This window comes from Schistocerca cancellata, chromosome 8, assembly GCF_023864275.1.
Source record: "Schistocerca cancellata isolate TAMUIC-IGC-003103 chromosome 8, iqSchCanc2.1, whole genome shotgun sequence".
NCBI lineage: Eukaryota > Metazoa > Arthropoda > Insecta > Orthoptera > Acrididae > Schistocerca > Schistocerca cancellata.
Window position 1 is genome coordinate 525,313,573 of NC_064633.1, and position 26,802 is coordinate 525,340,374.

At 40.1% G+C, this 26,802-nt stretch overlaps 1 protein-coding gene across 3 annotated transcripts in view; it reads right to left on the reverse strand.

Moving 5' to 3' along the window:
• The window catches only part of LOC126094645 (uncharacterized), a 103,235-nt gene that overhangs the window by 42,436 nt on the left and 33,997 nt on the right, over nucleotides 1-26,802 (reverse strand). For all 3 annotated transcript variants that reach the window (XM_049909141.1, XM_049909142.1, XM_049909140.1), the window contains 4 exons: nucleotides 20,576-20,703; nucleotides 15,981-16,235; nucleotides 14,745-14,837; nucleotides 309-1,314 (listed from right to left, as the gene is read on the reverse strand). In XM_049909141.1, coding sequence (XP_049765098.1) covers nucleotides 309-1,314; nucleotides 14,745-14,837; nucleotides 15,981-16,235; nucleotides 20,576-20,703 — 1,482 coding nt within the window. The remainder of the gene's footprint in view (nucleotides 1-308; nucleotides 1,315-14,744; nucleotides 14,838-15,980; nucleotides 16,236-20,575; nucleotides 20,704-26,802) is intronic.

The following is a 26,802-nucleotide window of genomic DNA, read 5'->3' on the forward strand; positions in this document are numbered from 1 at the left end:
CCATTTCAGCAAGAATGAATTTGGATGTAAATGATGTAATTAAGAAACACCCTCAACAATGCATATCACTGAAGTAAAAGTTTGAGATTATTCAGTGAATCACCAACTGTGTCCCACAAAGTGTCTTCCCTTATGCAGAAATACATAAGACTCAATATACATGATTGTGTAAATATTTTACAACAAGAAACTTTGAGTACAGAAATACTTTAAACCTAACAGATTTGTTTCAGAATAATTCACTAATTAACATATTTCTATTATGAATTTACAGTCTTAGTTGTTTTTATGTAACAAAATGTACTCACTTTTGACTTTACTCCTTTTCCATCTACAACATTCTTACATGATGAAGTGCCATCTTGACCCCTGCGCAGGATTTTAAGCTTGATATTCTTCTTGTTATTCACAAGATGAGGATACTTTTTGAGAACTTCTGTAATAATTTTTGCATGATTTGCCAAATTTTCTTCTGGTGGTTCCTGATTGGAAGCAACTGAATCTGCCTCACGGGTAGGAGGTGAAGTTGTAACATTTGTATCTACTTTTGCTTCATTTTCTTTGCCCTCTGAAGACTCAGTATTGTCACCCAGAGAAAAACGAACACGTTTTGGGACAGAAGCTATTACTTGTGAGTTTGCATTACTGGGTGCAGCACCATCATGTGATGCCTGAGTTTTAAGAATAGATTTCGCTGGCTGTGGTGGTGGGACAGGAACCGGAGGTTTTGTGATGCTCTCAGGATTCTGCTGCTGGTCAACATTCTCTTCACTATTTCCACTTTCTTTTGCATTTGCATGGACATCATCCCTACTCCCTTCCCCTTCAACTTCAGCATCAGCATCATCATCATCATCGTCATAATCTGCCACCGCCATGTCGTCGTCTACATCTTCACTACCATCTTCTATTTCAACGAGATCCTTTCGTAGTTGATGTTCTTGTACATACTCCTTCACTGCCTGCAAATCTACCATTTTGGGTTGCTTTTCTGGTGAAGCGCCAGCGCTATCACCGTACGATGGCCTCTTTATAGCAACTGCTGTCCTTCGCACCTCTTCAAAACTAGCTGTTTGTTGCACTTCTTTTTTCACATTGTTCAAAGAACCAACTGGTGTACTCATCAAGGAGTGAGAAGAGGACTGAGACACTGGTGTTTTCGGTGTATCTGCAGGCCTCACAAGGGGTTTTGTTTCATACGTGATGTCATCAAAACTAGGATGGTAAGTCTGCGGTTTCAAATCCACATCCGGCCAATCAAAGCGCATAGGACCCGAGACATCTTCGTGACGGGCATTTGCTCCACTCTTTGCACTAAAAACAAAATAAAGTGAATTAAATCGTTAATCTCATTAAGACAAATGATATGTTCACATTTATTAAACATAAAAACATCTGTTATGTGGAAGTTATTGAAAAGTGTCCACTGTATGCAAACAACAGAAGTATCTGACTGAAAATATTTAATAATTAAAACCATGAATTACAAAAATCAAAACTGGAAAATCCATGAAGCAAAATCAATGATCAGTTATGCAAAGATTTCTCACCAATAGTACTTCACCACAGTACACACAATGAATGCAAATTCGGCAAATAAATGTTTTAAAAAACAATACTTGCTCCTTTATTTATAAATTTATAACTCTTTTAAACAATACAAAAGTTTTAAAGATACTAATATGCTATCTAATATTAATGAAGTTGTACACTAACATATTTCTCAGTGCAGCTATGGAATGTATAATAAAAATCTAAAATAAATAGCTGATAACAATGAACATTATCAGTAGCTGATGAACGACATGCCACAAAACACTCAAAACTGAGAAATTTTCATCCTTTGGTTCTGTCATTTACACTTTCTTATTTCAAGCATTACCTTAGACAAATTTGTCTATTACACACCCATATGTCCACATACAATCTAGTTGAGTGAAGTGGCTCAGTGATTAAGACACTGGATTTGCATTTGGGAGGGCAGAGTTTAAAGCCTTGTCATGCAATCCAGTCAAAGTCTTCCACAGTTTTTCTGAAATGCTCAAGAGGAATGCAGGGTAATTCCTTTGAAAAGAATGTGGCCAGGACAGCTTCCTTTCCTATCCTCAATCAGTCCAAAATTGTACTCCATCTCTAATGACCTAATCAACTGGACATACGTTTTTCAATGCTGGCCTGTTTGATTTGATTTGAGATACATATTCCATAGATCCAGTATGGCGTGATTACACATGGATGTGGAACAAGTCAAAGCAGATACAATATAGATGTCATACAATACAATACATACTGGTATATTACACATGGTAGATGAATGATTCAAAATTGGTACAATACAATAATATAATCAAGATAATAAACAATACATTACAAAAATACAATAGTGATAAAAACAATACAAATAACAATGACAAAGGAAATAATCAATGCATTTTGTACAATATTTGTCGGGTAAGTAGATTTCACATTAACAATATTTTCTCATACCAGGAACCAAATGGTCAAAAAGACAACTTATTTTTATTTCGTGTAGTCCATTATACTGTATGAAATAATTTTCTGGAGGAAATGTTTGCTAAACATATCCTAGCTGCCCAAAAATGAGTAATAGAATAATTGTAAAGCAAATTCCAGAATCTCCTGTTCCGCTCTGTTCAGGCATCTGAGAAAATAAGCCACTGCTTCTCTATAGTTTCACTTACATGCTTTGTTATAAAAAACACTACCAGGCAACCATTCACTTATATCGGACTGATGTGGGCACACAGAAACACCTAACACACTACCTTTCGATCTCTTGCTTTGGTAAAAGTATACACTACCACACAGACACCCAAACATACATTCCCATGGCCACAGGAGTGCATGTGTAGTTGTGTGTGTGAATGTGTGTATTTTTCTAGACAAAGAGTAAGATATCAAAAGCTAGTGTGAATAGTGTTTAGTGTTTCCTGTTAAGTGTTTCTATGCTCCACACATCGTTCCGCTGTAAGTGAGTGGTCGTCTTTCCCTTTTTTATATATTCTACATTCAGGAATTTCAATTATTGTGGTACAAATACGTGCTACGTATCCTGGTACTAAAATTTTCAAATTACAGGGTTATTACAAATGATTGAAGCGATTTCACAGCTCTACAATAACTTTATTATTTGAGATATTTTCACAATGCTTTGCACACACATACAAAAACTCAAAAAGTTTTTTTAGGCATTCACAAATGTTCGATATGTGCCCCTTTAGTGATTCGGCAGACATAAAGCCGATAATCAAGTTCCTCCCACACTTGGCGCAGCATGTCCCCATCAATGAGTTCGAAAGCATCGTTGATGCGAGCTCGCAGTTCTGGCACGTTTCTTGGTAGAGGAGGTTTAAACACTGAATCTTTCACATAACCCCACAGAAAGAAATCGCATGGGGTTAAGTCGGGAGAGCGTGGAGGCCATGACATGAACTGCTGATCATGATCTCCACCACAACCGATCCATCGGTTTTCCAATCTCCTGTTTAAGAAATGCCGAACATCATGATGGAAGTGCGGTGGAGCACCATCCTGTTGAAAGATGAAGTCGGCGCTGTCGGTCTCCAGTTGTGGCATGAGCCAATTTTCCAGCATGTCCAGATACACGTGTCCTGTAACATTTTTTTCGCAGAAGAAAAAGGGGCCGTAAACTTTAAACCGTGAGATTGCACAAAACACGTTGACTTTTGGTGAATTGCGAATTTGCTGCACGAATGCGTGAGGATTCTCTACCGCCCAGATTCGCACATTGTGACTGTTCACTTCACCATTAAGAAAAATTGTTGCTTCATCACTGAAAACAAGTTTCACACTGAACACATCCTCTTCCATGAGCTGTTGCAACCGCGCCGAAAATTCAAAGCGTTTGACACTGTCATCGGTTGTCAGGGCTTGTAGCAATTGTAAACGTTAAGGCTTCTGCTTTAGCCTTTTCCGTAAGATTTTCCAAACCGTCGGCTGTGGTACGTTTAGCTCCCTGCTTGCTTTATTCGTCGACTTCCGCGGGCTACGCGTGAAACTTGCCACACGCGTTCAACCGTTTCTTCGCTCACTGCAGGCCGAGCTGTTGATTTCCCCTTACAGAGGCATCCAGAAGCTTTAAACTGCGCATACCATCGCCGAATGGAGTTAGCAGTTGGTGGATCTTTATTGAACTTCGTCCTGAAGTGCCGTTGCACTGTTATGACTGATGTGAGTGCATTTCAAGCACGACATACGCTTTCTCGACTCCTGTCGCCATTTTGTCTCACTGCGCTCTCGAGCGCTCTGGAGGCAGAAATCTGAAGTGCGGCTTCAGCCGAACAAAACTTTATGAGTTTTTCTACGTATCTGTAGTGTGTCGTGACCATATGTCAATGAATGGAGCTACAGTGAATTTATGAAATCGCTTCAATCATTTGTAATAGCCCTGTACTTCCCATACACCTTAGGCTTATGGAACAACAAATACTTTTTCAAAATTAAATTACACCCTTTCTGCTGCCACTTTTTCCACTCTTCTGAGGAATTTTTGCACACGAGCATACCAAACAAACGAATATATAAACTGTTATTTGATTTTTAGTGTACGCCTAGCTCACCTACGCCAGCAGTTACACAATTTCTTACAGATATTCACAATCATATTTGGTGCATGTGTGTTTTTTGACTTTACGGGCACTCAATGGTCAAGTTGTCAGTACCCTGACACATTTTGAAAGAAATGAATGTGGATAAAATTGTTAAAATTATTGCACACAGTGAGAATGAAACCTACAAAATGACACTCATGCACTCACTCCCATCTCACATTCATTCACACAATTACTCTGTCTCACACATCTTAAGACAGTGGAGAAAGGGTGAAAGGGATTAAAATGTAAACGTAATGACAGAGGAGCTAAAACAACAGCACATGCAAATGTGACTGACTGACCACTTACAAGAAACATAGGGGAGCCAGTCACCCCTTTAACACATTAACACAAGCTTCATAAAATCCCTGGGAAAATGTTGGACAATCACAAAACTTTAAAACTCTAACCACATTCATTGGAAAGTCACTTAAAATAGAAGGCAAGTCTGTTCGCAAATCTGCTGCCACCCTCTGGTCTGAAAATACAACACAGTCTAATAAAATGTGGTGCAAAGTGATCTGTATGCCACAAGCACCACACACTGGAGGGCCCTCTCAGCGAAATAAGAACCCACGTGTCACAGGGATGAGACCTTTGTGAACACCACAGACACGTGGGCTTTCCTACTTAGAGCTTACCGTCTGTTACTTTCATCCTCCAAACAACGCAAGACTCTTGCTATCAACAGTGAGGCGATAAACGTGCAGGGGGATGGCACACTGAACTACCCGATGATCACAACCAGGTTCCTTGGCAGCTACATCTGTCCTCTCATTTCCTGCGATACCCGTGTGCCCTAGCACCCAACAGAAGGGTACTTCCTTTCCAGCCACTGTGGGTGGTGGAGGGTGTGCTGGATATTTTGGACTCCCTTATCTGATGGGTACAAGCATTGTAGAGAGTGAAGGACACTCAAGAGAATCAGAACAGATAAGGGATTTAGTACTTGAGTCATGTCTCAACTTCTCCAGTGTCCACAAGATCGCATATAATTCCATGTCAAAGACAGTAAAGTCTTAAGGCAGTCGGATATTGAAGACACGATCAGGGAAAACAAGATAGCAACAAGTCCTCCTGTTCCCTGCCCGTAATGACAGCTGTTAAGTTGTGGTGCTCAGTTAAAATGCCCTTAAATAATGTATTAATAACATATGCAGAAGTGCAATCTCTCCTGTAATGCAATAAATCTAAAATTCCATTCGGCCTCTGCAGTAACCACGGTGACAGACAGTTAAAACCCTGGATTTGGGGTTGTACTTGCTCCCCACCAAGTGACTCCAGCACACGCAGCATGCATCTGTGACCAGCCTAATCCCCTCATAGTGGATAACGTCAATGATCTTTAAATGATAATGCCTCAACAAACCATAATCTTTGGACCTATAGGCTAGCTGCAAATGCACAAAAACCCTTATAAAACTGGAGCAGACACACCCTGTCCTCTCCCCAAGACCTGTGGCTAAGGCACATAATGATACTTTGTGCCTCCAGGCTTCTGGCTTTCAGATCTCTCAGGTGTGCAACCACAATAATTTGGAGTAAAAAATGAGGCCCAGGAACCAAAACCGACTCTATAAATCTTTATAGGTTAGAATGCTGTCCCTCATATGCAAGCCAGGTAAATTAAAAATGTGACAAGATTTATTAAAATTAATTTTAATTTTAATAATGAACAGCCTCAGTTCCACCATGTACGTAGAAATTTACCTAGGTTTCAGTCGGGATAACCCAACCTTCTTCAGAATAACAGTATCTATCGTTCGCCCACAGTGGAAATTGTCAAGCTAAAACTGCAAATCCATAAATTATCATCAGAACGTAAAACTTATCTGGCACTGCTTCGGCCCCACTTCGCAACCGCGATGCGGCAGCCACGAGTGCTGTACTGGAACTCAGCACTCGTGGCTGCCGCATTGCAGTCACAAAGTGGGGCCAAGGCAGTGCCAGATAAGTTTTACATTCTGACGATAATTTATGGATTTGCAGTTTTAGCTTGACGATGTACACTATGGTCAAAAGATAGATACTGTTATTCTGAAGAATGTTGGGTTATCCCGACTGAAACCTAGGTAAATTTCTAGGTACATGGTGGAACTGAGGCTGTTCATTATTAAAATTAATATTTACACAGTTGCTGACAGGGCCACAAAATGTTGAAGATATTTAATTATTAAAATGAACATCAACATTTAGCTGTGGAAAACTGAACCCCGCCTTTGCAGCCCACTCCTCTAATCCCTGCACTTATGTTGCAGCTGGCGAGTCCCTTTTGTAACACTAAAGGAGGAACAGAAAAAGCAAAATAGTCCACAAATAAGGAGCACATTACAGGACTCGTTACCATAGACGTGACAGTGTATATGGCTATGGCAAAGAGGGTAACACTTAAAACACTGCCCCGAGGGGCACCAATCTCCTGCTCAAAATGCTCCAACAGTGCATTACCAATGTGGGAACAAAAACCCAATTAGACAAGAAAGGTCGTATGAAGATGGGGAGGTGGCCACGACAGCCCCCACTGACGAAGTTGCTCTAGAATACTGTGTCTCCAAGTAGTGTCAAAGAAAATACTGAGACAGTGATGTTTATGCAGAAAAGCCTGCTGAATAGCCACCTCTAGCAGGGTCAGGTCGTCGACAGTGGACCGAAATATCCAGAATCCATACTGAGAGTGGCTAAGGAGTTGCCTGGTCTCTACCAACCAGACCAGATGACAGTTAACCACTTGCTCCAGTGTCTTTCCAACGCAACCCATTAAGGCAATACTCCGGAAACTATTGGGACATGTGTGGTCCCTGCCTGATTTGAGGAGAGAGATCAAAGCTTCCTCTCCCCAAGAGTCGGGAAAGTGATCTGTCTGCCACATTACAGTAAAACATTTCAAGAGGATTGCCTTTGATGCTGTAGGCAGATGTCAAAGCATGCAGTACAAGGTTTGGTCATGACCAGGTGCAGTATCATGAGCCTCAGGCAGTGCAGATTCCAGATCCCACAAAGAGGGGTAGTTGTAGGTATCAGAAGTGTTGGAGCTGAAGTCTAACTTGCCTCCCTCCACAATCACACTATACCAGCAAAACGCCAGATCCTGGCTGGCATTGGCAGTCGTCTTTGTGATGCTCTGCATCGTCTGAGCGATGTCCCCAGGCATTATTGTTGCTGCTGCTATTGGTAAATGACCGAGACTACTGGAAATCGTCCTGATGGCTTCCCATACTTTTGTAGAACAAGTGGAAGAGTTGATGGACTCCAGTAACACTTGCCACGACCTTTTCTTGCTCTCCTTAGCTACACATTGAGCTCCGGCTCTCACGATCTAAGAGGCTGTGAGGTTTTCTGTTGTTGGCCGGTATTTTAATCACTGAAGTGCCGCACGCCTGTCCTGGATTGCTGAGCACCAGTCATCGGTTCACTGAGATACAGGTTGCCTCCTAAGATGACCTGAGGACTTTGGGGTGCATAAGTCAATGGCATGATGAATCATTTGTGTAATGAGGACCACTCATTCCTGGACACAGTCGTGGTATTCAGACACAGCCAGCTGGCTGAACAGTGTCCTGTTAGCCCTGTTGACCATCCATTTTGGTGACTTCTGTTCAGGTAATGCTCCATCCAGTAGGGGAATCCACAGTAGGAAGTGGTCACTGCAATGAACGTCATCAGGTACTTCCAACTGAGATGAGTGTGCAACAGCGGGAGAGCAGAGAGAGAGGTCGTTGGCTGAGAATGAACCAGAAACGGCAGAGACACGAGTTGGGCTTTGTATATTGAAGATGCTGAGCTCCTGTGACATAATGAGGTTCTCCTAGACTCGGCCCCTAGGCCAAGCATAGTTCTATTCCCCCACAGTACATTTTGGGCACTGAACTCACACAGTAGGAGAAATGGGCAGGGGAGCTGTTCAATAAGGTCCTTGAGAGCCTCAGGGTCTATTGCATCACGTACACGTAGGAACAGTGAGTAGACAATGATCTTCTGATCCACTTGAACTGCAATGGCTACTCTTACGAGGTCAGTAACCACGGAGAGAGCAGAGAAGTTGTAGGTGTTATAGACAAACATAGCAACCCCTGCCTTGGCTCTGTCCTGTCAGGTCATCCTTTTGGTGAAGGATACAGCCCCATAGCAAAGGGGTGTCAGTGGCTATAAAATGCGTTTCTTGTAAACACAGGCACAGGTGGTGTGCCTGTACTAGAAGTTTCAGTTCCTCCACATGTGCCCTGAAACCATTAATGCTCCATTGTAAGATGGGTAGCACTTTCATACTGACTTTCTGCCAGGAGTGGAGCCCGCAACAGTTGGAGGTTCAGTCTTGGGGTAAGATGATTGTCCAAGCCTCTGAAGAAGATTCCAGGGAGATGTCAGAGAGGATGACACTGACATCATCAAACTGTGTGCTTTCTATCTTGGTCAGTGGGCGATTCTTCACCTTCGACTTTGATTTCTTTGTCTGAGAAGGCTTCGGAGCCACAACTGCGGAAGTGGTAGTGGTGGCGCTAGACCAGATTGAATATTTGGAGGGACAGGGAGTTCCGCACTGTCAGCAACCACAGACTTTTCTTAAGTTCTGGGGAGAGGGGGGGCAGGCTTCAAAATAACTGCAGCAGCACAAGTGCGTTGACAAAAGCAGGTACTAGTGCTGACACTACCATCCTGTGTGGGGCAGCATTGGTTTTCTGGACTAGCAGTTTGAGAACGGAAGCAATGGCTTCACCATATGGGATGCGCTTTGTCATTTTTATCTCCTGGATGTTTTGTTCTTCAAAGAAGACACTATAGTCCCCATTCCAAAAACACCCTAAGGAGAAGATAAACAACGAACTCCATCACAGGCAGCTTTACCGCATCTGCCACAAGTGGCTTCTCCCTTACATCCAAGACTGATGTGCCCAAAGTGCAAGCAAGCATTTAAAGTAGCTTACTGGGTTGAGGATAAAAGGCTCAAACGGTTAACTGGAGAAAAAAAACCTCAACTTGATATGCACCAGAAGTTCTGTGCTATTTAAAGTGAGATCAAATGAGTCAGATTTTATCATATCATCTACCATCCTTTTCATGATATTCTGCATGTCTACAATGCCTTTTCAGGCCTACTCAACTTCCAATTCTTCTTTTGGGATGTTCACCAGGCCCTGCACATCACAACATATTTACTGTAGTTTAAGTCGGTATGCAGCTCAGTCTCAATGGCGTATTTCCCAACACTTTTGTCCTTCTGCAGGTTTGTCACTTGTTGGGAACTTGAGGTTTCGACCATTGGTGACCTATTACGCAACCGCTTCACGGATTTTAATGTGATACAATATTGCAGTGCCTGTGTTACTCTGATTATGATGCAAAGCTCCTTAGGACATGCATGCAGCGACCACAGCTGTTAAGAAACACCATCAAATGAATTTACTATTGCAAACAAGGACTACCATCAGCTGTAGAATGGAATGACGACAATGAAATGGTTGATAGAATGTTTCGCCTGTGGAAATCCTGAATTGCGATTCTATAAGGTCTGCAAAATTCCAAGCTACAGCTACTGTAGTATTTTCATTGGAGACATTTTTCAGCCATAAATTTCTTTAGATACTGTAAGTTGAAGAAGCAATATCTTTTGAATAGGACATATGCTTCACCAAGTGGGACTTTGTTTTTCCTAACTTTCCCAATAACAAAGCACCAATTAGGGCAATGCACTGTCCTGAACAATTTTTTTCCTTTCCAAGTTTCGGTCTCTTCTAACACCTTTTTTTTTTTCATTCAGCTGATGCAGCAGACTTGAGTTATATTCATGTTTTACACACTAAAAATTTTATTCCAGGAGGATAATTCTGTCTGTATCCCACAAAATGTAGTTGTGCCTTTCTGAGCAGATGAAAACAACTTCACCTTGTTTGGTTTAGACCTCTCGGTGTCCACCCATTCCTTAGACTGTTGTTTTGTTTCTCAAGTTAAATATGGACCTATATCCCACCCGCAGCATCAAATTAACAGCCAGTTTCATTGTTTTCAAAGTGGTACGAACATTTCTGATATGTTGATTTCTGGCACTGCTTCAGGCCAATTCATAAATGCATCATTCAACCAGCACAAAGCATTTTCCTGCTTACTTCTCTCTTTACAATGTATCATACAGTTCCTTCTGCTATTTCTGTTGACACCGTTATATGAAACAACTGTTTTTGCTGATTGCCTAGTAGCGAACCTGACACTAACTATAGATTTTCATCTGTGGTGGCAGTGTTCAGATGTCTTTCACATGGATAATCTTTAAGAAGAGTTAGTCCTGCAATGAGTTTTCACTCAACAGCAGAGTACGAACTAATCTGTAACGTCTTAGTAGATTAAAGCTGTATACCAGATCAAGTCTCAAACCAGGGACCACAGCCTTCTGCAGGCAAGTGCCCAAATGACAGAGCTATCCACCCCAACTAACGTATCATCCTCACAGTTTTCCCTACACCAATAAGTCTTTGTCTACCCTTCCAAATTTCACACAGATTTTCTTGCTTATATTGTAGGATTATCACTCCTGGAAGCTGGAAGAAAGGATACTCCAGAGAAATGGCTTTGCCACAGCCTGGGAGATTGTTCCCAGAATGAACATTCTCCATGCAGTGGAGTGTGCATTGACTTGAAACTTCCTGGCACATTAAAACCAGGCTAGGCCATGGCAATGCAAATCCCCCAAAATATCCTTTCTTCGACGAGTGTTAAGTCCCTAAAGGTATGCAGAAGAACTTCTGTGAAGTCTGGAAGGCGGGTGAGGTGTCATTCATGGGTGTAAATCAGATCCTCACTTGTGCTTGAACAGCTCAGTCAGTGGAGCACTTGCTCGCAAAATGCAACTCTCCGAGGTTCCAGTGCCTTTCTGGCATACAGTTTTAATCCACCCAGAAGTTTCAAATGTAAGTCCATTTCTTAAATCTCAAAAATTAAGGACACTCATACAACTCATTTGCCAATTTCCATCAGCAATAAAACATCCAAACCAAGAATTTAACTACGGTAATTTATTGCTCATTTTGAATGATAAAACTTGAAATTACTGTAAAAACCAGCAGCAACAAAATGAGTCTGCAACACAATCTGATTTGGCTTACTACTCTGTGCAACAGTAACAATGTAACAAACAAAATTTTATCGATACCATCAGAATTTTTGTTCCACCTTCAGAAATTTGCCCCTGACGTTGTGAAACACAAACTTACAAAATCTCATATGTACACCACAAAATAAATATGCAAAGCAGAAATGAAATTTCTGTTTGCAGAAACTGACAACTTTTCTGTGTACAAAAAAGATTTAAAGATTTATGCCATGGCCTAGCCAAGTTTTAATATGCCAAGAAGTTTCAAGTCAATGCACACTCCACTGCATGGAGAATGTTCATTCTGGAAACAAAGATTTAAAGAGAAATTGATAAAAACTGCAATTCCTAAGGAGTCAGCACTTCGATACGACAGTGGCTATAGTCAACAAACCTGAAACGACTCATTGTTATTGAGACTGACTTTATTGCAATAAATAAAGATATGATCAAGATACAAAAATCAAACAGGGACACACTGAACAGAGGACTAGAGAGTAGACTGTGCTACTAATAACAAAAATTATGACAGATGATCAACTATGACAAATGAAGACACTGAATATTAATGGGGATTGGAAAACACCAGAAAGCAGTATGTGAAAGTTGGACAAAAATGAGCGTTTGCGTCATTGCCCGGGAGGCCCCTTACGGGGCCTTGGTTACATTCGACACCACATTGGGTGACCTGCACACCGGATGGGGATGAAATGATAATGAAGACAACACAACACTCAGTCCCTGAGCAGAGAAAATCCCCAACCCAGCCGAGAATCGAACCAGGGCCCGTAGGATGGCAATCCATCATGCTGACCACTCAGCTATAGGGGAAGCCAACGAGGAATGCAGTTCTACTTGTGGCTGAGATGACTAACAGTACGAAGATAAGGTGCAGTACAATGAGACACTAGTGATAAATACTAAGGAAAACAATGGACCTAAAAGAGATGGTGAGGGACAGATGTGAAAGGCCAGGATATAACTATACCGGAGCAAGAGAATATTATTAGGAGATATCAAATTTAAAAGAGTAAGATTTGCAAGACATATGGTCGAGATGAATGAATAGAATGACCTAAACAGTTTGGGAAACAACTGGAAGGATAAGAGGAAAGACAATGACCAACTGGGTTGTTGAAATCAGGGTGGAATGGTCTGACTTGAGTATCACGAGAAAGGATACAAACTCACCAGTGGTGCAGACAAGACAAGAGGACACTGGAGATATCTGAAAAAGAATGGGAGATTAGAAGACAAAAGTTAAAAAGTTGGGGGAAAAGAAGAAAAAAATGCAATCCAAGAAAGAGCTACCTGTGGTCCTACAGAAGCCACCAATGGAAGAGATGGAAGAAGTAGTATACGAATGATTAGTTACTTTCATCCCCCCCCCCCCCCCCCCCCCCCCCCCAATTTTGGACTGATGATATGAACAATACACACTTTACATTTTCACACAGCAGATACATGCTTCAGTTTCTGATAGCAAAATTATTTATCATCCATTTATTTACCAAACATTTCTGAACCATATGGCAAAGTCAAAACTGTCCCTTTACAAGTTCTTGTATTTACAAAGCTATCTTCAATTCAAATCTTGGCTTGACCGCAGCAGTATTTACTTGGCATGGCTTTACTGAAAAAGATAAACCATTGGCTTATCTCCCTCCGACTTCGGCACTGAATTACCCAGCCAGTTATAGGAGTGGGCATGGTCTTACTGAAAAAGGTAGCCCTTTGCGTTCCTTCCTCTGACTTCGGAACCGAATTACCCATCCAGTCACAGGAGTGCCATTAGTTCAATGATTTTTCACATTACTACATTATTGTCAGAGATGAAAGAATCAACAAACAACAGAAAATGTCTGAAAACTGACAGATTTGTAGTATGGCGCTCTCCCCTTAATCACTGAGGCTCTTACGCATTTTTTATTTATTTTAATAATAAAGACAGTAATGCCTTCTCTCTCAACACTGATAATTAATGGAATTTTTCTACTAGTGTGACCAAAGGTTGTTTCTTTGAATTCTACTAACAAATTAATTGTTCCATTAGTTCTCTGGAACAAAGCTGGGATGTCATATCTTCTGACAACATTTAACACTTTGGAGAGAAGCCTCTTAGAAGAATATTGAGCCTAGGAAACAAGCCATGTAAGCTGTCTTGTAAGGCATTACTGACTCATCTTTAATGGATGTATCTTAAAGGGTAATATACGCTAAAAAGGACCAAGCTTCAAGATTTGTTTTTCATATTTACTTTAGTTCTTTGATAAGTTACAAATTTTACAATAAAGGTGACAGAAAGTATAATTATCCTCCCAAGGAAAAAGAGTATGAGGTGAGTTACTGAGGAATTTCCTCCTCCTGAGCTTCCACAATTCCTTACTCAATAAATGTGACACATATGTGGCAGAATTACAGCAAACTGCAAAACTTTACGAGTACACGCACAAAATTACGTCAATGTGGTCATATTGGTCAGCCATTCGCAACAGCAGTTGTTACGTTTCCTCGAACTTCTTTCGAAATAATCCTAGAAATTGACAACAGAAGGCCACACTAGTTGAGGGACAGATAGTGAGACATCAGTACGTTGTTCTCATGCAAAATTAGTCCAGTATTTGAGAGGGAGAGGCGGCTCGCAGATTGAGAAAATCACAGCCCAGCCAATACTTGGGTGCGGTCTTTTTAATGCAAAGCTATGCTCAAGCTTGGTCTATGAAGTGTTACCTGAAGATTAACCAGTTAAAATGCTGGAGAAAAATATGGATTCCAAGCAGCACATCCAGAAAAATAGAATTACTGTATTAACGCACCATTTGTTTTAACCTGAGAGATTTAGCAGTCACCCTGAAGTATATAAAAAAGCAGTTTCAAAAATTTGTTCATTCATTACACCTTACTACATAATGTTTCATTACAGGCATGTGCTATCTTGGAGAAACTAAATAGAAACCACTCCTTTCATAACATATTCAAATTTTCATTTGAACTATTTAGGCAAAGATTTTATTAATTATTTTACTTACAGTAGAAGGGGTGATGAGAAAATGACAGGAGTTGAGTCTTCAATGTGTGGAGTTATAACTGGCAGAGTACTCCTCCTCTTCCAAATGGGAAGTCTGAAAATATACATTCAAATCAAACTGTGAGTTTCAATGAAAAAAGTGTACAGGCTGAACTTAAGAATGTATGAATTATTGCCAGAAAAATCATAGTACACATGTATCTCACACAGTGTGAATAATAGACTGGTTCTGACAATATTAAGGGTAAAATGACAAGAACAGCCACCATTCTGTAAAATAAGGCATTTGATATGCCACCTAAGCTTTTTTTTTTCTTTTAACTAAAGTAGCATTGCTCAAAATTACTACATGACACTGAAATATGTATGACTTGTAGGCAGCAGAAAACTGCACTTTTGAGAGGAAGATTACAGTGAGAACTGTGAAAGTAAGAGAACACAGCTGAATTGCCAACTTGGTCGAACGGCAATGTTTACTGCTTCTACTATTATTGTGCGTGAATGTAAAACAGTGGACGGATCCTAGCTTATTCATGTTTTGCATGCCTTCTGTTATGAACAGATATGAAGACAACTCACATTTTCTACTACACACACTGTCTGTGGATGTCATCTGTTGTGATGTTTCTGAACTACTTCATCTATTTAAACATTTACACCAGTCGTCAAAGTATGAAACTTGACTGCTTTCATGCACTTTTTTCTTATTTAAAATTCTGATTGTAGTTTGATATTTCAAATAGTTACTATTTTCATCTTTAAGTTCCTCCTGCCTTTGGAGATGGCCCTATTCAGAAAACAGAAGGAAATGGAATGAGAACGAAGATTCAGACGACAGTGTGAATGAATGTTTCTATGGTTGTGAAGACAACCTGTTAAGAAGTTTAAAGTGACCATTTGTTCAAGTTATTCTGAAAATAATGATGAACGTAATTCTGTTCTTGTGAAGGATTCATTTTGTCATAACATCAACCCTTTCAAGACAGCACTGGCGTCTCACTTGAGCACTGGTTATGCCAGTGCACGAGTGAGACTTGGATGACATCTTGAAAGCATTAAGCAATAGTTTGGTATCACAGGTTGGGCTACTAGACAAAGAACAAAAACAAAATAAAAAAACACAAAAGATAATAAGGTGTACCAATGAGAATAACTTTCTGCGTGGGGCACATGTTACTACTGTAACTTTCACTGTTTCATGACAATCCTTCTGTTACAAACAATGAAACTGACTCACTTTCGACCTGGCAGTGGTTCTGGAAGCTGTGAGTCACCTGTCTTCACAACTTTCTTCACAGGCAAATTCCACGCTGTATGAGATGGCACATGAAGTTTCTTGACAGTTGCAGGTTTAAGTGACCCCTGAACAGATGCAGAATTATACTGAGCATCCAGAAGCTTTGTCAGTACTGACATGCTCATCACTTTTGCTGCTGAATACAACTTTGAGTGTAACTCATATCTGAACTCTAGGCGGCCAGTATACATGAAGCTGCAACAGAGAAGTGTAATCTTTAACATAATAAACATCACAGGTAGTAGCAAGAAATACACATTCTCTACATAATAAAAGTGATTAAGTATTACCTACATCTACATCTACATCCATACTCCGCAAGCCACCTGACGGTGTGTGGCGGAGGGTACCTTGAGTACCTCTATCGGTTCTTCCTTCTATTCCAGTCTCGTATTGTTCGTGGAAAGAAGGATTGTCGGTATGCTTCTGTGTGGGCTCTAATCTCTCCGATTTTATCCTCATGGTCTCTTCGCGAGATATACGTAGGAGGGAGCAATATACTGCTTGACTCTTCGGTGACGGTATGTTCTCGAAACTTTAACAAAAGCCCGTACCTAGCTACTGAGCGTCTCTCTGCAGAGTCTTCCACTGGAGTTTATCTATCATCTCCGTAACGCTTTCGCGATTACTAAATGATCCTGTAACGAAGCGCGCTGCTCTCCGTTGGATCTTCTCTATATCTTCTATCTACCCTATCTGGTACGGATCCCACACTGCTGAGCAGTATTCAAGCAGTAGGCGAACAAGCATACTGTAACCTACTTCCTTTGTTTTCGGATTGCATTTCCTTAGGATTCTTCCAATGAATCTCAGTCTGGCATCTGCTTTACCGACGAACAACTTTATATGATCATTCCATTTTAAATCACTCCTAATGCGTACTCCCAGATAATTTATGGAATTAACTGCTTCCAGTTGCTGACCTGCTATTTTGTAGCTAAATGATAAGGGATCTATCTTTCTATGTATTCGCAGCACATTACACTTGTCTACATTGAGATTCAATTGCCATTCCCTGCACCATGCATCAATTCGCTGCAGATCCTCCTGCATTTCAGTACAATTTTCCATTGTTACAACCTCTTGATACACCACAGATGTAAACTTTCATGGTCAGAAATATCACAGTTAATAAAATGTTCCAGACTATTACGCCATGGTTGAATGGATTTAACATTAAAGCCCAACGTTTTGTCCCAACCTACTGATAAAAAAGAGAAGCACCCAGAAGATGTTGTCAGATGTCAATGTAACTTTGTAAATGATTGAGAGTTGCAATTCTTTGTGACAGATAGAATGGCCATTTGAGTGCATCAGTGTTGTTCATATTTAATTTTGTCACCAGGCCTGGGAGGAAATATGGGAGTCTCTCCTAAATGTTGTCCGGCATATTTTCTCTAGCGTTTTGGCAGATACATGCAATTTCATTTTTGCAATATATAACTGGAGCCAATCCAAACAAATACTGGTTATCATGGCTTTCATGTGATGCCTGGTGTGTAGCGGAAAAGTGATATTGTTTCCTGTTAGAAACAAAATTATTTCTAAAATGGAATGTTATACGTCCGTTCGATACAGTGGTCCCAGATGAGTTTAGTGCGACATTTGTTTCATCAATTAAGTAATAAAGGGACAATAAAATGTGAAGAATAATCAGCACTCCAGCGGCGAATGAGTAGCACTGCTGCTTGGCGGTAGCAGTCAGCATAGTCAGGGCACTGCTGTCGCTACTCAAATACTGTTCATTCTTCGCGTTCCAGTTTCCCTGTTAACACAAATTGATAAAAAGGATATCGCACTTAACTGATCTGGGACTGCTGTATGGAATGAGTTTGTAACACTTTTCTTTAAAAATCATTTAGATTGTAATGGGAATTACAGGACCTTTAAGCTTTCTGTTGACACTGGGTGTCACATGAAAGATGTGATGACCAGTATTTGTTTGACCTGACTCCAGTTACATTCTACAAAGACAGAATTGCAAATATCACACAAAACACCAGAGAAAATGTGCCTGACAAACTTATAGGAGAGGCATGCGGTATGAGGGGTGTGAACAGTGTCACATAATGAGTGATCACTATGAAAGACATGGAGATGTCTTGTACATGTGAGATGGTGTAACCAGCACTTGACAGAGATCGAAAGGGGACTCATTGTGGGTGTCCATTTGGCTGACTCATCAAATCATGCAACATCCAGATATATAGGACATTTGGATGTGATAGACATGTATATGTGCGAGACGTTTGGATATGACAGTGGCCCAATGTTGGACTGCATCAGAATGTGGGGGTTGGCATACTCATCGTCAACGTTCCAGTACACGACATCTGACCACCAAAAGGGAGGATCGTCACACTGTGCACCGAGCACATTGTAATCCCTTCACATCTGCACCTGCCATCCGAGAACAGGAACTGGACTCCCTGAAATATTCTGTGTTATGCTGCACCGTTGGCTGAAGACTAGGAGTAGCTGGACTACAGAGTTACCATTCCACACACTGCATTGCACCACAGCTTTGCTGGGGTAATAAACAGTTCCTGCATCAATCAGAACAACATCACAGAGGAAGAAGGGGTCGTCAGCCCGGAGTCCGGGCACAATGAGCAAGAAGGTGTATTCTGAGTGCAGGTGCACTCATTCGGAATGCTAACAAAGTGGAAGATGCCAGCCAGCACTCCTGAAGCCAAAGGTATGAAATCTTGATAGCTCTGACAAGGCTTCTGCAGGAGCTGACTATGCAGGAAAACCCAGGCAAATGAAGCCATCACCGCCCAATGGTGATGCCCAACCACTCGAACCTGCAATGAGTTTTGGGTTGGAAGTGCTGCTGTTGGAGAAATACTAACCAGCCAGGTCACACATACAGCCTCCAAATTGCACTCTCATCCTCAGATTTTCATTATACCCAGCAATAACCAGGTGTGAACCCCAGCTCGTGACTACAGGACAGGGATCACTTGCAGCACAAGGTGACTCACTCATCTCCCGTCCGCAGACTTTGCCACCAGCAGCTACAGGCTCCTGCCTGAGCCGAGGTCTGCATGCGGTGAATCTGGAGCCTCTTCTCCATTGAGTCACATGCTGGATGACTACTGGCTCTTGCTGGCCATCTCCTCAGTGGGCCACGAGTTCAAGCCTGGGTCAGTTTGTTGCCTACCTACAATGTTGCTGCCATATGGCCTGTGTGGGCCAGTCACTGACCACCACCCAGTGCGGGAACACACAATAGTCATCTATGTTAATGCATGTAATTTAATCCTGCCTCCCACCTGGTGCTGCTCCCATGTCTGCGATCAAGAGGCTACTGCCGACGTCCACACTAGCTGCTGTTAACACTGTAATGCAAGTGACTGCGTTTGGAGTGGTTCCGTGACCTGGAGGTATGGCCTGCTGACGTACGATGTCACACTGTGTTCAATGATGAATTGTGGCTCTGTGCAACTCTGGATGACCACCATCAATGAGTATGGTGGCGACCTGGGAGAGGTCCTGTAATTCCAACATTTTGAAGAGGCACAGAGCGTTTCATTATGCGAGGAGCCATCAGGTATGACTGCAGGTCACTGTTGGTAGTGACTGAGTGAATTATGACGGCACAACGATACACCGAGGGCCTCTCATGAAAATGAATGACACTATGCACTTTGCATTTGGTGGGATTTTCTATGGGAGTGGCTGTTTCAGGTTACAGAATGAAGAGGTGTGACCATTTGGCAACAAACCGCGCGGCCTTTTGTAATAATTTGGACCTACCTCTGTTCTAGTGTGGCGGAGGCATTAAGACAATCATTCTTCCCATGCTCCGTATGTGAATGGGGCAGGAAGAAACCCTAATAACTGGTACAATTGGACTTACCCTCTGCCATGCACTTCACAATGGTTTGCGTAGTACAGGTGTAGATGTACATCGCTCTTCTCACTTTCCAGTTCTACCTCATTTCTTTTCCTTCCTGTCCAACTTAATGTCAGTATCCTTTCCCACATGCACATGTATTTTACTTCTACTCATATAATATTCTGTCAAGTTACAATCAACAGGCAATGTGTTTTAGTATTATAATCAAAAGCTTTTGATATTGTCTGCAGTTTGTTGCTTGGACTTTAGCAGTATCATGAGAGATAAGCATAAAGTGCTGCTGCCAAAATGACCACATTTTACAGTTCTGCAATAGCTACTTCCAACTATTTGACTAATTGAAAGTACTCCGTTTAGGGTCCTGTGCCATCTGTGTAATTGGCCCTAAAGGTCTGGGGCATCCTGTAGAGATGAATAGTTCTGTGTGTGGCATTTGGGTGAGAATGCAATCTCATCTAAGACTTAGATCAATAATGGAGAAACAGAATATGAAATGGAAACACAAAATTATTTGACTGCATAATTACTGTTACCACAATCATATCCCAAAACTTCAGAATACAAAAACAATTAATGATAAAAACTGAAAAATTATAGTTCTGTACTAAATAAACCCTTCATTTCTTCTATAAAGCAGTTTTCCAAGTCAATTACACTCTGCAAAACTTACTTTATAATTGGAACGACGACCTCTGGATCCATGTCCTCTGGCATTCGTAATAAATGGCTGCCTGGAGGATTCTCTTTCTCTAAAAGTTGGAAGTACTCTGTACATGCATAAAGCACAACACGATGCACCTGAAATGTGTGTTTAGAACTTATTAAAATACATAAATGCTGTACAACTTCAATCAGGAGGTGTATTTAAGTACAAACTGTAAATAATAGTTCAAGAAAAGATGAGTCAACATACATTGTTGTTGTTGTTGTTGTTGTTGTTGTCTTCAGTTGGAAGACTGGTTTGATGCATCTCTCCATGCTACTCTATCCTGTGCAAATTCTTCATCTGGTTACAACTTCTGTAACCTACATATTTCTAAATCTGCTTCTGTACTCATTTCTTGGACTCCCTCTAGGATTTTTAGTGCCACACTTCCCTCCAATACTAAACTGGTGATCTCTTGCTATCTCAGAATGTGTCCTATCAACCAATCCCTTCTTTTAGTCAAGTTATACCACAAATTTCTTGTCTCCCCAATTCTGTTCAGTACATCCTCATTAGTTATGTGATCTTCCCACCTAATCTTCAGTGTTCTTCCATAGCACCACATTTCAAAAGCTTCTATTCTCTTCCTGTCTAAACTGTTTATCGTTCATGTTTCACTTCCATACATGGTACTCTCCAGACGAATACCTTCAGAAAATATTTCCTAACGCTTAGGTCTACATTTGATGTTAACAATTCTCTTCTTCAGAAATGTTTTTCTGCCACTGACAGTCTATATTTTATATCCTCTCAGCCTCAGCCATCATCAGTTATTTTGCTGCCCAAAACTCATGGGTCATTCTATACCAAGTGGTCCAAGAAAAAAATAATTGGTTGCTTGACCATCTCAGAAAAATTATATATTTGCTGGGTGAATTCCCCAATGTTTATCAGTCACAATAATATTTTTTTAAAAAATCTATTGTTTATTATTTTGAAATGGTGGCCATATTTGTCCCAGGCCGCATGTTTTTTTTTGTATTTGCAAGCATCTGCATTTTTTACAATTATTCAGTAGTGGATTGTCCTAAGCCTTTCAGACAAAATGCATTTAGTTCAACACACTCTGGGCTACAAATTAAAACATCATTATCACTTAGCTGAATGTATTCTTTAATATATTTTTAATAGTTCAAAGTTACCAGCCACAAATCAGAAAAACTCATTTTTTGAACAGTAGTTTTCCAAAGAAAGATTAATTTCTCAGCTTTAATATTTTTTCTGCTATTACACTGTATAGTATAGTTACTTTTTTTTTATAGAGTATCAATGTTGAGCAGCTTACACTTAAAAAACACACTATTTTAAAAAATGGATTTTTAGAAATTTTTCCATTTTGTGACCTGCAATATCTTTGTTGGGGGACCACATAAAAATCTGAAAATTTCACAGTTAATAGACCTTTATGATATCAAACTTCAATATAAATTTCAACTTTGAGATTCAATAGGAAGTTATGGAAAAAAAAAATCACAAACATGAGTCAAAAATACATTTCTTAACATCTGCTGTATCTACACTTATGGAATAAAATATATCAGTTACAGTATACAGGGTGGTCCATTGATCGTGACCAGGCCAATTATCTCACAAAATAAGCATCAAATGAAGAAACTACAAAGAACGAAACTTGTCTAGCTTGAAGGGGGAACCAGATGGCGCTATGGTTGGCCCGCTGGATAGCGCTGCTCTAGGTCAAACGGATATCAACTGCGTTCTTTAAAATAGGAACCCCCATTTTTTATTACATATTCATGTAGTACGTAAAGAAATATGAATGTTTTAGTTGGACCACTCTTTTCGCTTTGTGATAGAGTGCACTGTAATAGTCACAAACGTATATGTACGTGGTAGCACGCAACATTCCGACAGTGAAGATGGTATTTGCTTCGTGATACATTACCCGCATTAAAGTGGACCGTTTACCAATTGCGGTAAAGGTCGATATCGTGTTGCTGTATGGCTTTTGTGATCAAAATGGCCAATGGGCGTGTGCTATGTACGCTGCTCAGTATCCTGGACGACATCATTTAAGTGTCCGGACCGTTCGCCGGATAGTTACGTTATTTAAGGAAACGTGAAGTGTTCAGCCACATGTGAAATGTCAACCACGACCTGCAACAAATGATGATGCCCAAGTAGATGTTTTAGCTGCTGTCGCGGCTAATCCACACATCAGTAGCAAACGAATTGCGCGAGAATCGGGAATCTCAAAAATGTCAGTGTTGAGAATGCTACATCAACATTGATTGCACACGTACCACATTTCTATGCACCAGGAATTGCAGGGCGACAACTTTGAACACCATGTACCGTTCTGCCACTGGGCACAAGAGAAATTACGGGACGATGACAGATTTTTTGCATGCGTGCTATTTAGCGACGAAGCGTCATTCACCAACAGCGGTCCGTAAACCGGCATAATATGCACTATTGGGCAACAGAAAATCCACGGTGGCTGCGACAAGTGGAACATCAGCAACCTTGGTGGGTTAATGTATGGTGCGGCATTATGGGAGGAAGGATAATTGACCCCTATTTTATCGATGGCAATCTAAATGGTGCAATGTATGCTGATTTCCTACGTAATGTTCTACTGATGTTACTACAAGATGTTTCATTGCTTGACAGAATGGCGATGTACTTCCAACATGATGGATGTCCGGCGCATAGCTCGCATACGGTTGAAGCGGTACTGAATAGCATATTTCATGACAGGTGGATTGGTCGTCGAAGCACCATACCATGGTCCGCACGTTTACCAGATCTGACGTCCCTGGATTTCTTTCTGTGGAGAAAGTTTAAAAGTATTTGCTATCATGATCCACCGACAACGCCTTACAAAATGCGTCAGCGCATTGTCAATACATGTGCGAAAATTACGGAAGGCGAACTACTCGCTGTTGAGAGGAATGTCGTTACACGTATTGCCAAATGCACTGAGGTTGACGGGCATCATTTTGAGCATTTATTGCATTAATGTGGTATTTACAGGTAATCACGCTGTAACAGCATGCATTCTCAGAAATGATAAGTTCACAAAGGTACATGTATCACATTGGAACAACCGAAATAAAATGTTCAAACTTACCTACGTTCTGTATTTTAATTTAAAAAACCTACCTGTTACCAACCGTTCGTCTAAAATTGTGAGCCATATGTTTGTGACTATTACAGCGCCATCTATCACAAAGCGAAAAAAGTGATCCAACTAAAATATTTATATTTCTTTACGTACTACACGAATATGTAATAAAAAATGGGGGTCCCTATTTAAAAAACGCAGTTGATATCCGTTTGACCTATGGCAGTGCCATCTAGCGGGCCAACCATAGCGCCATCTGGTTCCCCCTTCAAGCTAGACAAGTTTCGTTCTTTGTAGTTTTTTCGTTTCATGCTTATTTCGTGATATATTTGGCCCGGTCACGATCAATGGACCACTCTGTATAATTTCATCATATCTATGATAACTTAATATTTTTTTATTGAAAATAAGCCTACTAATTACATTATATTGTTCTCTTGTTATTTGTTTTTAGTACATTGCTCATTGAACATTTGAGAAATTTGTTCACTCAGTTTGGGTGTTAGATCGTAAGTTCACCCAGTCACAGTTGTAAAGTTCCATGGTAGACAGATTCCTTAGTACATTTTTAAGTGGCATCCAAATGTGATCCTTCTTAATTTTTTTAAAGATGTCCTTGGTCCTAGAGGGTGATAAAATGCAATATGTACATCTTGGTTTTGACTATCAATATTATCAACTTCACCAATCCACCACTGTTCATTGTAAAGACAAGCCACTACGTCTTTCTTTGAAGAACCAGTTGCACAAGTTTTCCACACTGATGAAGATCACTATCCAGTGAAGTTGATGTGATCTTACACTTCAGTAAGTTGTGTGAATGGGGTACAAATCAATGACACGATCGAGTGCCTTTAATCTTCTGACAAGTGTTGTACCTTTCCTTCAAGACACTGTCATAGACTTCTTGTATTTCCTCACACTGTACAAAAACATAAGTAATTCCTTTGATATGTTTTTTACAGAATTCAAACATTTCTTGAACTGTTATGATATGACTGTCATCGGTCCGCTGCAGACTTGCTTTTGTGACAGCTCGCTTTGTTGTACTCCCGGCACCATCACAAGCATTCTTCCTATGGCATAAAGCAAAAAAGTGCCATTCTACAACAAACCCAAAATCTTCTTTATGAAAGAAGATATAAATAACTTTTTTTTTTGTTTTTATATTAACTTACTGCCCCATCCGAAATGTAAATCAGTTTCTTTATTGAAGGGTGTTGTTGTTTAATGTAGTTTGTTACTTTTAGTTTAAAAATGTGCACTGCTGTAGTGTTGTGTTCAAGGTAGTCACTTACGACACAAAAGCTGTGGCTCATTAGTTTATCTTCATCTTTATAATAGAATACAAATGGATGAACTGTGGCCTATTTGTTTACCCAGTGCAGCCCTTGTACTTCATCTTTAACAACAAAGGAATAATTTTCCGAAAAGTCACCAAGAACTAAGCATTCATCAGCTGCCAATGTTTGCTTTTTGTCTTTCAAAAATTTACTTTGAGATTTTGCAATAAAATGATGCATTTTCAGATTTTCAAGGTTATCCACCAACACTTCAAAAAACTCTTCTTGTGATTTTATGACTGTCACCATTTCAGTTCTGTCTTGTGTCACCCGTTGTTTGTATTTTATATTGTCAGGCAGCAAATCATCTTCGGATTCTTCAAACATGTCAAGTAAAGCTTGTTTGCTTGGACAATCTTCACATTTTCCCTTGATCATACAATTGTAACAGTCAATATTGCATACCATAACTTCCAAAATGTCTTTATAGTCAACGCTAAGATTGGCCCCATCTATCATCAACTTTACGTTCTAATGATACAAACAAATACAAATATTAAGGGTGCCAGATGCCCCTGCAACAATACACCATCTTGGTCTCCAACTCGCAAAACTTTGATCTTCCAATTTTAATGTCAAGATTTTCTTTTTTAAATTCAGTGAACAGTTGATTTAAATTACACAATATTAGCCTTTTTTGTCTTTGAATCTTAGAACCATTTTCTTTCACAGAAACACAGTCTTTTTTGCAAGACATCAAACGACTGTTATTGTAATAATCATAATACTTAATAACTTTATTGATTGTGTTTTCATCTACCAAATTAGATGCACTTTTCTTTTTGCAATGCTGGTAAAATTCCCTGTTGTTTTACTAATTGCCTTGTTAACTTAACAAGACATTCCGACACTTTAAATTCATTACTAACCTTTGCTCAACTCCAAGAATTCGGTAGTAAACTGATAATCTTAATTTTACCTCTTTGTTTGAAGTACTGCATTTAGTTTTTCTATCAAACCATCATATTCAGTTGGTGAAGTTTTAGAACTTCCATCTGTTTTAGTACAAATGAAACTTCCAAAATTCTTTTTGACTGTAGCTGCCACTTTCTCAATTTTTGTGTTCAAGGCACTTGGTCTTTTATCTTGACTTAGTTTCCTAATTTTACTAGCAGGCAATATACCCAGGATTTCACAAGCTGTATCTACTTTTTTAATGGTTGCTAATAAGTAATTAAGTTCTGTATCTGAGGTTTCACTATCCTTTATTTTGTGAATTACAAATATCTTAGAATAACATGTTGGACACAATGATTTTTCCTGGTATGAGATTGAAAAAAGGCCTTTTATTTTTAGAATAATGATCAAACGTTATTTCTCGCAAACCTTTTGTTATAGGTTTCTTATGTTTCTCAAAAGGGTCCATGAAAGACTGACCAAAAAGGCGATTAAATTTTTTAAAGTATTTCATTCCATGGTACTTGCATGTTGATTTGACTTCTGGGCCGACTCATAAGTAAAACAACACTTTTTCTTCTTCACTGTAATCTTCGATTAAAGTAATGTCTTTATGGTACACTCCATACATACTTTTATGACAAGCTTCATTGATAATAACACCAACAGAACACTAAGACACCATTGTTAAACTGCACACTTCAAGAACTTCTAGCTAAATAAGTGTAAGAAGACTATTGTTGGTGTAAGGGGGAAGACAACAATCACACTTGAATAAGCTTGCAGATGCAATTGTTAGCCTGCTGAAACAATTACCACAGAATTGTTTCAACAAATAATCATTAGCTAGTGTAATGTGGTGTGTT